The following is a 13025-nucleotide window of genomic DNA, read 5'->3' as shown; positions in this document are numbered from 1 at the left end:
CATCTATGTCTAAAATAGATACCCTCGTGTTGTGGAAAAGAATTGAAGGCTAAAACTTACCACTCGTGTTTGTTTTGTAGTGTTTTGATAAGTAAAGAGAATTGTTTTTCAATAAGAATTTTAAAGTGCTTGAATGTATCGAGTGCTTCAAATTTGAGTGTAATAGGCAAGATCCAGTAGTATCTTATGAAATCATCAACAAAAGAAACATAATACTTATAACCATCCATAGATGGTTCAGAAGTTGGTCCCCATAAATAAGCATATAAGAGTTGGAGAGGAACTTTTGATTTTATTTCAATGATAGGATAATGAAATTGATGTAGTTTGCCATACTGACATGCATCACAAAATTTAAGAGATTGAGTATGATTTGGAAGCAAAGGAAGAGTTTTCATTATTGTTTGCAGAACATGTCTGTTTGGATGACCAAGTCTATTGTCCCACAACTGCATACTCTCACTAATTGAAGTTAGACAACTTAGAGGATCTTTATTAGAATCAACATGAACTTGATTATTAGGAAAAACAGACAATATGGACTTAGGTTTAAAATTGAGATTTTATAATGTGTTTACTTGAGGGTTTAGGGAATGAGAATGAAGGAATGAGAATGAAACACATGTTCACTTGGCAAAATGTAATTTGGGAATGCGAATAAAATGTGTGGGTCCCACATAATTTGGAAACAAGGAATGAAAATCTCATTCTCATGGGGGGTTGGGAATGGGGATTCCCATTCTATGAACTGACTTTTGTATCCCTCTAATTTTTTTTTTATATTTCCCGAATTATTCTCGTTCAAATCACAATTAATTTTATTATTTTAAATGTCATTATTATTATTATTATTAAATTTTGTTAACTTTCTTATTTTAGTTATTATTAATTATTGTTATTATTATTTTTATTAATATTATCATTATTATCATTTATTATTATTATTAATTTTATTTTTTTAATTACTATCATTTTTATAACAATATTTATACATGTATCTAGTTGATGAAAATTACATTATTTAATACTATAAGTGTTTTGATAAATTAATTCTCATTCTCATTCCTCATTCCCATTTATTTTGCCAAGTAAACACATCAATGACATTCCAGTACATTCCCATTCCCATTTATTTTTTCCAAGTAAACATTGGAATCTTATTCTCATTCCTCATTCTCATTGCAGCTCATTCACATTCCACTACATTTCCATTCAATGATGTAAACACACTATTAGAATTAAGGAAATATTCATCTTGAGATAGTAATTTGAAGAGTCCATCTTCACCAATCACCGGTGCTAGCAAAGTTCCTTGCATCTTGTCCTTGATAAAACAATAATTGGAAATAAATTCAATGATTATATGATTTTCTAAAAGAAGTTTAGATAAACTTGCAAGATTTTTGGTGGTTTTAGGCACATACAAAACATTTGTAAGGTTTAATTGGTTTCCTAAGGAATTATAAAGGTATGTGCAGCCTATGTGTGTAATCTCAAGACCTTGTCCATTACCAACTATAAGCAAATGAAATCGAAAATAAGGTTTACCTTTGGTTAAATTCTACACATTATTTGTGAGATGATGTGTTATTCCACTGTCCAGGTACCATCCTTGATCAGCAGCTCCTCCTGATGTCACCATGTAAGCAGCTTTAGAGACTTAATTCTGACTTGAAAAGTTGCCTTGTACTGGAAAACTTACACTCAGTAGCTGAGTGATTATGCTTAAAGTAGATATGGCAAATGATATTTCCTCTACCTACACCTCTTTCAAAACCACTGAAACCGCTGAAACCACTTGAGTATCCACCATTTCCATAAAAACTATTACCAGCAAAGTTATTTTTCCCTTGATTTACACTCCAACTATTCTAGTTTCAATTCCATTACCCTCTCCCTGAATTTTGTCCTGAAAACCCACCTCTTCTTGAGTTGAAACCTCCTTTGTTGTTGAAGTTCCTATTCCAATTATTGTTTCCATTTCTATTTGCACTGTTTCCATTCCAATTTCCTAGATTATTATTGTTCCAACCTACACTGTTATTAGCCTTTTTCTGATTATTCCCAGCTTAAACCAAGCTAGCAGCATGGTTCAGCTTGGTTTCCTTAAAAGTATTAGAGTGATTACTTTCTAAACGAGCCTCATGCGTCAGCAACATAGAATAAGCCTCAATGATGCTCATCTTAAATACATTTACTTCAATATACACAACCACTGAGTAATAAGGCTGACCTAGTCCAGAAATCAGATGAGTGATGAAATTTAAGGAGCTAACAAGACTTCCAGCAACAACTAATTCAATAGTGACATTTTAATTTGCTGAAATACTCAGTAACATTCATGGAACTTTTCTTCAGATTATTTAACATCATTTTCAGATGAACTTTCTTAACAGCAGTTTCAAATCCAAATTATTGTTCTAAGCTAGTCCACAATTCATGAGAAGTTTTAGAATTTACCACAATGCTAAAGACTTCAATATTAACAACAGCCAGCTCAAGAGCTCCTGCTTCTTCCATACAGCAAATGCAGGATTTCTTGTGGAGTAACATTAGAGTTTCTTCAAGCAGCATTGGAATTTCCTATGGTATTGAAAAGAAACTGATCTGCACACGCTCTAGAGCCATCAAGAAGACTCTTAAGTTCATTAGCTCGGACTAAAGAGAGAATTAAAGACTTTCAGATCATGTAGTTAGATTTGCAAGTTTAATTGGAGTTGTCAAGGTAAAGGATGATATTGTTGATGATGCACTTGTGCCTAAGCCATGAAAATTGATTGATTGAAGGCTCTGATACCAAATTAAAAAAACGTATTGTTAATCTGAATGTGAGTACAAGGCATATTTATACCAAGTATCCAGAACAATCCTTGCTAAGATAATACACGTGAAAGGAATGAGTTGAAGATTAACTAATGATTAACAAATTGCTACAACTTAATAATAGATTTGGAATCTAACAATAACGACTTCATTGACTTGCTGACCATGTCCGCTGAGTTAGTCAACCAATCTTAACAACCTGAACTAAATAGCTAATATATATAACAAAGAAAAGTAATAGATGGTCAGTGAACTTTATTTATGGACCTTTACATTCTGTTTGGAATCCTGACTCTAAAAGATTTCCTTCGAAGTTTAGAATTCCATACTTGCAGAGGAATACATTATTTAGGAAGCAAGGCTGATTCGTTTGAAGCAGGCGTGGACTCGTGGGATTTTTTAAAAAGGCATGGATGTCAAGTCGTTTTAAGAGTCTAGAGCATGTACGGCAAGTCATCTCCCCGACGCATGGATTTAATTTTTCAAAAAAGGCATGGATGCCAAGTCGTTTTATGGGTCTAGAGCATGTACGGCAAGTCATCTCCCCGACGTATGGATTTAATTTTTATGTACCAGTGATTTCCTCCTCCGCATCATTCATTTACAATACCGGCCGCATCATTCATTTCCTCCTCCACTTGGGGTTAACGTTCTTTTACTATAACCGCATTCGAATTTAACATGCTTTTTTTATTATTTTGACAATTAACTTTAACCTCCTCTGAATATAACATTGATTCTACTGTTGTTTTGTAATATCCTCTTGTGTAACAATCAATGCTCTTCATTCTTTTATGGGTTATTACAATTTCATTAATTCAATAATTGTAAAAAATTTAAATAACCACAAAAAATTATTATTCACTATCATATCACTACTATAATTTCTATAAAATCTTTTATTTTATTACTTTTTTATTCGGATCATTAATTATCAAATTAATTGATTAACAAAATAATAATTTTATCCTTTTATCATAAAATACACAAATAAAAATATCAAGTAACAAAAAAATTATATTATGCCCTTAAAATATTAATTAATAATTTTAACCATAAATTAATTCTGAATTTATTACTACCCTTTCCACACTTGAACTCTTGACAGACAGATCGTGTGAACTAGCTTAGCACAAAGGCATTTTTGATTTTTTTCAGCATCAAATAAAAATATTTTAGAAAAAGGAAATTGTACCATATGCACACCAGTTCACTGGGGTAAACTATATACAGTAAAAGCATCAAATAGTTGTTTCCCGATATTACGTTCTTTCTAGTTCTAGTAGACTCCTCTCTGGTACTCGCGTTCACAGAACGTTCCTCCAAGATCATCACAAGCCTCTCCTTTGAAAACCCTGTTAAATCATCAATGCATAATCATTGTTTAGTACTTAGAATTAATTTGTTCATATTAATTACTTATAGAATTAAAGTATTCTATACACGCTGCTATAGGGTCTATAACGATTACGTGTTTGTATCGTTGTACTCTAAATACTCTCTCTCAATGGATTCTGAGGCAGTTGTTGATGTGTCGTTCTTGGCCTCTGGTTTCAACTTCGCCTCAGGATACATCTCTGCCGAGCACGCATCTCCACCGATTACCTCACATGCCTCTGCTGGAAACACCCTGAAAAATAACAAACACTGTGGTCACTAAAGTGATATTTCGATTAAACTATTATGATCAAAGCGAAGATGACTTACGAGAAGGCAGAATTGTAATCAAATGTGGACGGGTCATTGCTTGTTGTAGCAGCTACTTTGATTGCGCTGCGTCTGGAAGCAAGTGAGCTGCCTACTAGCTTTGGAGTATAAATGGCCACTTGGGAAAAGTTCTTGGAGGTTGTTAAAGGGACAAGCGTTGTTGGTGAAATGCTCAAAGCAGCCTGCATTTTAAATATTTGTGTTGTGTTTATGTTGTGTGTTTTGCGTTGACAAGTAAGGTATCGAATATACAAATTATAGGCACGGTTCCAATTTATAGGGAAAGGGAAGAACAAGATATTTTTGACAAATTGGGATAAGGGGGGTTAGTTGCCTCTTTCCTTGTGAGGCCATCTTACGAGATTGATAAAGTTATAGCATGTTCGCATCAATTAGGAGATATTTGTAACTAGATATTTTTCTTAATCACTTATCCAGAAGAAACGAAATGTCTTTATTACCCTCTTGTCAATTGACATCTGTGATTGTAGCGGTGATGCTTCTCACAGCTGTGCTGACAAGTAACATCAATGACTATTTTCAAGAACCTTATGATATAAATTGTGTCCTAAATCGTAATCCGTTACGGCCAATAAGCTATATACACGTTACAGGCAAGATAAAAAGCGGAGGTTCAACTCCCTTCCGGCATGTTACGTATAAAATAATAGACTATAGTCACATTATCAAAGAGCAAGAAACTTATTATAAATAATTCAAAGGAATCATACCAAATTAATAAATCAATGAATAAATAACATGTAATTGACATCGTAGCTCTATTACAGCATACTGCCAGCCCAGCAGAAAGCAGTCACAATGCGAATACTTCAGAAAATTTCGGAAATTGATGCCAGTCAGATTCACTGATTCTGACCAGAGAGTACCAGACTGCCTGCCTACTCACTGACTAACTAAACAAATGTTTTCTTCGTATTATTCAAAATACAAACCAAACCCTTCATCTGTACTAATACACATTTGAACTCAAACAACCAGAGCCAAAGTACCTGTAATTTAATTGCCGTATTGTGATAATCATAATCATATCCTTCACATTTTCACATTCCCCTCCCATGATTGCACATAAAGCGAGAATGGGATCATATCAGTGAAATTGCAAAATTCCTCAACTCCTTTGCATGAGCAGAAGTTGAGTTCTACAATGCCATTGCTCTAAGGAATCTGTTAGGAATTATAAAACTCTTGTGGGTTGCTCCAATACACCGTGATAAGACAGTATTACAGTCAGTTTACGGATAACTTGTCCAAAAAGCTAATTCACAAAAATTCCACGAGAAAATGGTGATACCAGTTATGTCAGCTCGCAACCACCCAAGAATGAAAAAGGGCCCAATGGTTGTTATCATTGCACCTCAGATTTTGAAGGATGCTTTACACATACCAAATCATCCAACCTATTGCCATCCATTTTGTATAAGGAAACGCCTTCCATTTGAAAATAGTGATCCTGTGCTTCCTTTCTAAGACTCTTGAAAGGCATGGTTTCCCATTTACTGTAATTTGATTTTTTCCTGACATCACTCATGTCTGGAGATCCCGATATAGGGCCACTGCTGTCATCATCCACCTTGCCCCAAACCTTACAACTACCGAACTGACCCAAATCACCAGATTGACCCCTCTTTAATCGTAACGCAGCTGCATGAGCTCTGCTAATCATTTCCCGACTTGGCACATCTGACCAATCTTGCTTCCTTTCAGCTCTCATTGGGGAATGAATCCTAATAACCTGATGCACATAGATGAAAGACAATGATTAGGATGCAAAAAGTTCTCGCATATACCTACCTATAAATCAGAGCAATGATGATTTCATAACATTTTTTTAAAGAAATAAAGAGTAGTCATACACCAAGGCACTCTAGGAGCTGGTAGTATGCCCGCCCTTGGAGAGGATTATGCCCTTTCCTTGGTGTAGAGAAGTATCTTGTCCTGCAAAAAGATGATGACAAATAGTTAGGATGTACAGATGGCTGAACAAGGACCAGCACCATAAATGTGTAGACAGAAGAAATCTAAAGTTCATTGTGACGAAGAAAAAAACAGATGATGTCACGAACTAGCAGAAAAAATCACCCATTTCTTCTCATTGTATGGAAAATAAATGCCAGCTACCCTATTCCCTTATCTAGCACTGATAAGGGAGGGGCATGAAAACAAAGATGACATTAGCCAAGGCAAAAAGTTTATCATCAGAACCTTCTAACTGAAAAAAAAAAAAAAATTACAAAAAAAAAAAACCATTTTTTTACTTTTGTCTAATGAATACTTTAATGCCACTATTATGTTTTAACACAAGGAAGAGATCTACATATGGAAAAACAAGATTAATACCTCCCAACAACCACAGAGAGACATTGGAATTATAACTAAAAAGTAAATTAAACTAACCATTCAGTATAGCCCGGATCAACTGTGAAACCATATATGTCAACAATGTCACACATTGAAAGCGCAAGTTCTATAGATTTCATTCCGGTTCCTTTGGCACCTCTGCGTAGAACAATCCCTTGGAAGAGATAAACAGGGTTTGGAATACTCTGCAATTGACATATCATAAACAGGTTAACCATACCATCAAAGGAAGCTTTAGAAGAATCCTCTGACTTACAAATGGAAGCAAAGAGACACAAAATTGTCAATAACGCAAATGGTACTGTTCTATGACTTACAGACACCAAAACTCTGATCTACTAAATGAAATATGAATTCCCACTCTATCAGTATGCGACCATCATAACTGGTCTCAAATCTTTTCTTCTATGTTTCTGTCTTCTCTCTCTCTCTCTCTCTCAATGAGACATCAAAAGACAAAAAAATAAATGTTAAGCTTCATGAGATGTGATCTTCACCTTTATCATAGCGTTGAAGTCTTTGTGAGTCACACTTTTAATTATAAGTACCTCATCAGCTGCATAAGGAGAGAAACAATAAGGAAAAATAATAAATAAATACATAAACATGTTAGAGAGACAATGAAAAACCAAAGAAAATGTCAATATTTTGGTAGAGAGGAGGGAGCTAGAAACAATTACGCGTAATATCATACAACTGCTCTTCAAAAGCACAATGTTTCTATAAGGATTGATCTATCTAGATCAGTCCAGCTAAGATTTATATGCTAAAGTTGAACTGGCTGGCCAAAGGACAAACTAAAGGTTGTTTCAGTGAGTTCAGATCAAGCATAGCAACGATCGAGGATTCATTACAGCACTGCTGAAGATGGAAATCCTATTTGATAGATGGGAAGAGGGGGGGGGGGGGGGGGAACTTTTTATCCCCTTTAGGACATCAATGTTAGACAGATTCCATGGGTGACTAATGTATGGAAATTGAACCTTGCAATCAGATGCAAGCATCTTTTTATTCCAAAAAAAAAAAAAAAGATAAAGAGAATCTGAAAACAAAATAGAAAAGAGACACTGACAGGTTAACTATTAGAGGGATTGATCAGTAATATTAAAACAGTAAAGCTCACTTGATCCTTTCAGAATAGCAACCATGTTACGAGCAGCACCCCGTACCACAAGGCGGAAATCCCTCTTCAGACCAACATGCTTGGCATATCTCTAAAAACCAAATCAAAAGCCAAATTAGTGTAACTACATGATTATCATGTACAAAAAGGTGTAAGGGCTAGAATGCATATTAAAAGCATAGTGATGACAGATAACAAGAGAGAATGAAAAAATATGTTATAACTAGCTAGTAACTCAAGATTTATGTACAAATAACATTGTAAAATAAATCAAGAAATAAGAAGCTTCAATTGGGGAAATATTGTTGAAATGTGTCATCCTAATTCAATAAGATGAAGTAAAGGGAATAAAAGGGCCATAAGGTTGCTAGTTACCTGATTGACAGGAGCCTCATTGTCTCGTATAACAGCATCATGACTATCAATCTCTTCTCCAAACTCAGTCTTCAAGAGATCCCCTGAGTTTCCAACAACTGCACATTTTTTGAACTGGCGGGGCCGAAAAGGAGGCTTTGCAGGTAGAATCAAATTAAGGTGTTCTTCACAAAGGGTCCGATTGTAGCATTTATCAGCTCCCCTACAAGTAAGAAAACATAGATAACACAAATGTATCCAATATTCAATAGCATTTGTATCACCAGAAATAATAAAAATCACAGAAATAAACAAGAAGAGTTCAACATCATACAATTGTGCTATCCTTTTTGCCGCATACTCCAACCACCCATCCGGCCTTGCATCTAGATATTCTCTAGTCAATACAGTCGTCATGTTACGATACTGCATTGCAAAAGACATCATCATTCATCAGCAAATAAGCTCTCCTCAAAAGATAACAAACCAAAAAGGCTAGTGAGCAAATATCAACCTGTTCCCACAACAATATAGCCTCACACACATCATATGTATACTCCAATGGCTCATAGATTTTAAACTGCTCATTGTACTGCAATTATAATTAAAACAATTATCACTCAACATCCTAAGAAGACAAATTTTTTTTTTTTTAAAAAAAAAAGATCCACAAACATATATATAAAGAGAGAAGAAGCAGACCCAGGTGCTGTTAGTGCCTTCAGGGAACTTAAGAACCAATTTGCAGTGATCAATTATCTTTGCAGTGAGTCCAAGCCCTCTGTTCGCCTACATACAAGTACAATTTTCACACATAAAAAATGACATAAACACTCAACAACCAGTCTCAATTTTACAACCTCGAGCACACGTAAAGGTACTATAATTAAGTATTCGCAAATCAGATCAATATAACTAGAGACATTGCAAAAACACTAACCACGCATTGCTGAACATTGAGCTGAAAACCAGATAAAGTACGAACTTCTTCTCTGTAGAGATCTGATATCCGATTACCTGAAAGATAATAATATTTGAGAAAGTTAAGTTTAGGGGTTTTAATTGGCGAATACTTGGAGTGCAATTAATTAAGTAAATAATAATAGAAACGTACCTGTTAAGAAAATAGACTGAAGAGCGAAAACGAGAAAGCCGAAAATTGCAGCGACGCAAACCAAATGTAGAAGCGTCGGTCTCCTACTGTTATGACCGTGCAATGACGACTTGTGAGTTCTCATTGATAAAGCAACCACCAGCAATGATACCGATCAAATCTCTTATCCGAACCAGAGGTCTTCTAGCAGTTCAAGAGAAACGCCGTGGCAAGGCAAGCCCCAGTGATCACTGGCTCCGTTTTCTCTTTTCCTTATTATTTTTTTCTTTTTGAAATTTATTTTTATGCTTATGCGGAAATATTACCGTTTGACACGCTGTCAAAATTGCGCGTAGTACACAGGGCTATGACTACGGCAACCATACCTTACAAAGACTCAGCTGCGGTACAACAGTGGTAACATACCATTTTTTTGTCTTTTGTGGCAGTGATAGTACAATTTCATATAACCCCTTTTACTTATTTTTATTTAAATTTTTCTTTACAAATATTAAGTTAATTTCTACTGCATCCATATGAACATTTTCGTTAATACCTTATACTATTTATTATTTACAAAATTTTATTCCATATTACATCTGTATTGCAATACGGCTCTTTACTATTTTGAGATTAAATAATGAACATGTTTAATTTAGAACTTTACACTTTTTTTTATTTTTAATCTTAGGATTTTTTTAAATCCATTATCAAATTTCATTTAACACTCTACACTCTTTCTATTATAAATTTTTTTAATAAATATTATAGTACATGTTACTTGCATAATAAATTATGTAATCCCAATAGTCTTATTACAAAAAGTATTATAATTTACCCTCATTTAATTTACTGTTGTAAATTTTTTTCTCCTTTAATTTATTGTTGTAAACAATAGTTCATCATCTTTAAATGAGCGCTAAAGTAATTTTATGTAGTATGGACTGACATTATATTATTAAAAACTTTTATTACTATATATGAATGACAAATTTTTTTTACTAAATTATAGTTTAATATGCCCTAATGTGATAAAAATAATAATGCAATATAATCTAATACAACAAATAATGACAAACCAAATGCACCCATCAGATAAGAACACTTGAATTAAATAACATGATAAAAATAAGAGTATAAAAGATTATAATTCTTTTTGTAATAGAACTATTGGGATTACATAATTTATTATGCATGTAAATAAAAAGAACTATAATATTTATTAAAAAATTTATAATAGAAACAATGAAGAGTGTTAAATGAAATTTGATTATGGATTTAAAAAAATCATAATATTAAAAAAAAGGAGTGTAAAGTTCTAAATTAAACATGTTAATGATTTGATCTCAAAATAGTAAAGAGAGGGGGTATTGTGATACAGGTGCAATATATAATAAAAATTTGTAAATAGTAAGTAGTATAAGGTGCTAACTAAAATGTTCATTGGATGTAGTAGAAATTAACTTAATATTTGTGAAGCAAAGTTTAAATAAAAATGAGTGAAATGGGTTATATGAAAATATATACTAGTGTTGCCACAAAAGACAAAAGAAGTGGTACCGTACCACTGTTGTACCGTAATTGAACCCACCTTACAAATTAAACACTATCCTGATTAGATTTTCAATTTTTGTTGGCTTTTGATCATACCGTAGTTGGACCTTGTAAGTACAAAAATTAATTTTAATCGATAAAAATCATTTTGGGGGGGGGGGGGGGGGGTTGCATGATAACAATTCAGTCTCATTCTTATTAAATCTTATGCTACCTTTATTTTTCAGTAATTAAAATAAACTGATGAAGAAGTTTTTCCTTATTGATTTAGAGAAATTTTTCTTATACATTGGCCTTAGGAAAAATGGGTTGTTCTGGAGAATTTTATGAGAGAAATTTTCTCCTAAACTAGAATTCTTTGTGGAGATATACTAATTGTTCTTCCTTAACATGAGAGATAAAATTAATTATTCTTAGATGTTTCCCTTGAACTGAAGTTCTATGAAGAAATCTATTTTTTCCTTAATATAAGAGATAATATTAATTTTTTTTAGAATTTTTCCCTTAGACTTAAGTTCTAAGAGGAAATATACTTTTCTCTTGACATATGAGAGAATATTTTTTGCTCTTTAAGCTTTTCCCTTGAACTGAAGTTCTAAAAAGAAATCTAATTTTCTATTGAAGTATGAGGGAATATTTTTTGTTCTTTGAACTTTTCCCTTCAAATGAAGTTCTGGGAGGAAATTTTCCTTTCCCTTGATGTAGGAGGGAATATTTCATGCTCTTTGAACTTTTCTATATATTGAAGCTCTATTTGGAAATGAGACTTTTCCCTAGGCAATCCAGTTGGTTTTAAAAGAGATTTTGAGACTTTTGGAAACATATATGACAATGTATGAGATGATTATGAGCACTCATGAGATAATGATGAATGTGGATTCCTGTGAGATGCATAGATATGAATGTTTATGCATTGAATGCTCGTTAGTGCAGAGTCATTTGAAACTATGGAATAGTTTTTTACATTTTTTGATCAATCACTTGGGTACATGAGTTGTACATTATCAATTGGATCAATATTCTCAAGAGTTGAAATAATTCATATAGTCGTACTAGCTAAAACGGAATGTTCCTCTTTTACAAGCTATTAATCTAAATAAGCATTTAGATTAGTTCGGAATGTGACTCAAATGGACTTTAGGTTTTTTCCTATGTGGCTGCTATCATGGCATTATTTACTGTGGAAGCCACTTGAAAATTTTTTCCAGAGTCTCCTTAGGATCTTTTGAATTCTCTTCTATAGGCAATCTTGGAATCTCCGTTCCTCATCACTATCAGCTCCTATGTGCCTTTTTTATTTTGTTATGTATGGGTTCCAACCCTTTCTTTTGGTGGGCGAATTTGCCTCTCCGCCCGTTTTTAGTTTTTCTCGGGCCACTCTTTTGACTGTTGTTCATGGATAGGCAATTTGGCCTTTAATTTTTTTATTTTCCATAGTTTCCACTTCTTTCTCAAATTTGCATCTAACATTATGAAATTTGCAAGTAGTTGAAGAGTAAATGCGGAAATGTAAAGGTCATATGCATAAAGATAATCATTAGTAGCATAATATGTAAAGAAAGTTAGATTAGTCCACGTTGCCATAATACCCATTTCTTTATTTTCTATCAGGAGGTGAATGGCTGGGTTTTCCTTAGTCTCACTCGTGGCTAAGTCAAGTATAGTCTGGAATGACATAAGAAAACTAAAATTAAAATGTGTTAATATGTTAGCTGCGGAATCATAATTGTTAGATTAGATCATGGAATTATGTTGATTCACATAAGCATAATACACTTCATATATTCCCCTTGGTAAGGTGGATGCTTAGGTTTTCCTTAACCTCACTTGTGGACAAATAAAGAAGTATCACAGAAGAAATAGAATGGCAGGAATGTACATAAGTCAACATCGTTGTCAGGAAATTAGCACAATTAAAAATTAAATGAAGATAAATAAATAAAAGATAAATTGGTCTTAGGTTTAATTTCAGAAACCATTTTGACCCTTTTT

General features: G+C 33.5%; 2 protein-coding genes across 3 annotated transcripts; both read right to left on the bottom strand.

The window, feature by feature from the left end:
• Positions 1-3859: 3859 nt before the first annotated feature.
• On the bottom strand, positions 3860-4833 carry LOC102621920 (light-regulated protein 1, chloroplastic). The gene is made up of 3 exons (XM_006468825.4): positions 4531-4833; positions 4295-4453; positions 3860-4178 (listed from the first exon to the last, which is right to left on the bottom strand). The coding sequence occupies exons 1-3, from the start codon at positions 4716-4718 to the stop codon at positions 4103-4105; spliced, it is 423 nt and encodes a 140-aa protein (XP_006468888.2). The 5' UTR covers positions 4719-4833; the 3' UTR covers positions 3860-4102.
• A 422-nt stretch (positions 4834-5255) lies between these two features.
• Positions 5256-9767, bottom strand: LOC102622212 (sialyltransferase-like protein 1). Of its 2 annotated transcripts, XM_006468826.4 has the most exons (11): positions 9501-9767; positions 9327-9403; positions 9089-9175; positions 8901-8978; positions 8721-8812; positions 8408-8609; positions 8033-8123; positions 7407-7465; positions 6946-7094; positions 6405-6486; positions 5256-6283 (listed from the first exon to the last, which is right to left on the bottom strand). In XM_006468826.4, the coding sequence occupies exons 1-11, from the start codon at positions 9622-9624 to the stop codon at positions 5897-5899; spliced, it is 1428 nt and encodes a 475-aa protein (XP_006468889.2). In that variant the 5' UTR covers positions 9625-9767; the 3' UTR covers positions 5256-5896. The 2 variants fall into 2 exon arrangements, with proteins under 2 accessions (XP_006468889.2, XP_024951293.2); XM_025095525.2 differs by lacking the exon at positions 8901-8978.
• Between the last annotated feature and the right edge of the window lie 3258 nt (positions 9768-13025).

The sequence above is a fragment of the Citrus sinensis genome, chromosome 2, assembly GCF_022201045.2.
Source record: "Citrus sinensis cultivar Valencia sweet orange chromosome 2, DVS_A1.0, whole genome shotgun sequence".
Lineage (NCBI taxonomy): Eukaryota > Viridiplantae > Streptophyta > Magnoliopsida > Sapindales > Rutaceae > Citrus > Citrus sinensis.
This window is presented reverse-complemented; position numbering and strand designations above follow the sequence as displayed.

Excerpts from the sequence above, each read along its gene's own strand:
- LOC102621920 (XM_006468825.4), bottom strand. The coding sequence starts at position 4,718 with ATGCAGGCTGCTTTGAGCATTTCACCAACAACGCTTGTCCCTTTAACA. Across the intron at positions 4,454-4,530 it reads GATTACAATTCTGCCTTCTC|GGTGTTTCCAGCAGAGGCAT; the intron begins GTAAGTCATCTT and ends GTTATTTTTCAG. Across the intron at positions 4,179-4,294 it reads GAGTACAACGATACAAACAC|GGTTTTCAAAGGAGAGGCTT; the intron begins GTAATCGTTATA and ends ATGATTTAACAG.
- LOC102622212 (XM_006468826.4), bottom strand. The coding sequence starts at position 9,624 with ATGAGAACTCACAAGTCGTCATTGCACGGTCATAACAGTAGGAGACCG. Across the intron at positions 7,095-7,406 it reads ACTTCAACGCTATGATAAAG|AGTATTCCAAACCCTGTTTA; the intron begins GTGAAGATCACA and ends TGTCAATTGCAG. Across the intron at positions 6,487-6,945 it reads GATCCGGGCTATACTGAATG|GACAAGATACTTCTCTACAC; the intron begins GTTAGTTTAATT and ends ATCTTTTTGCAG.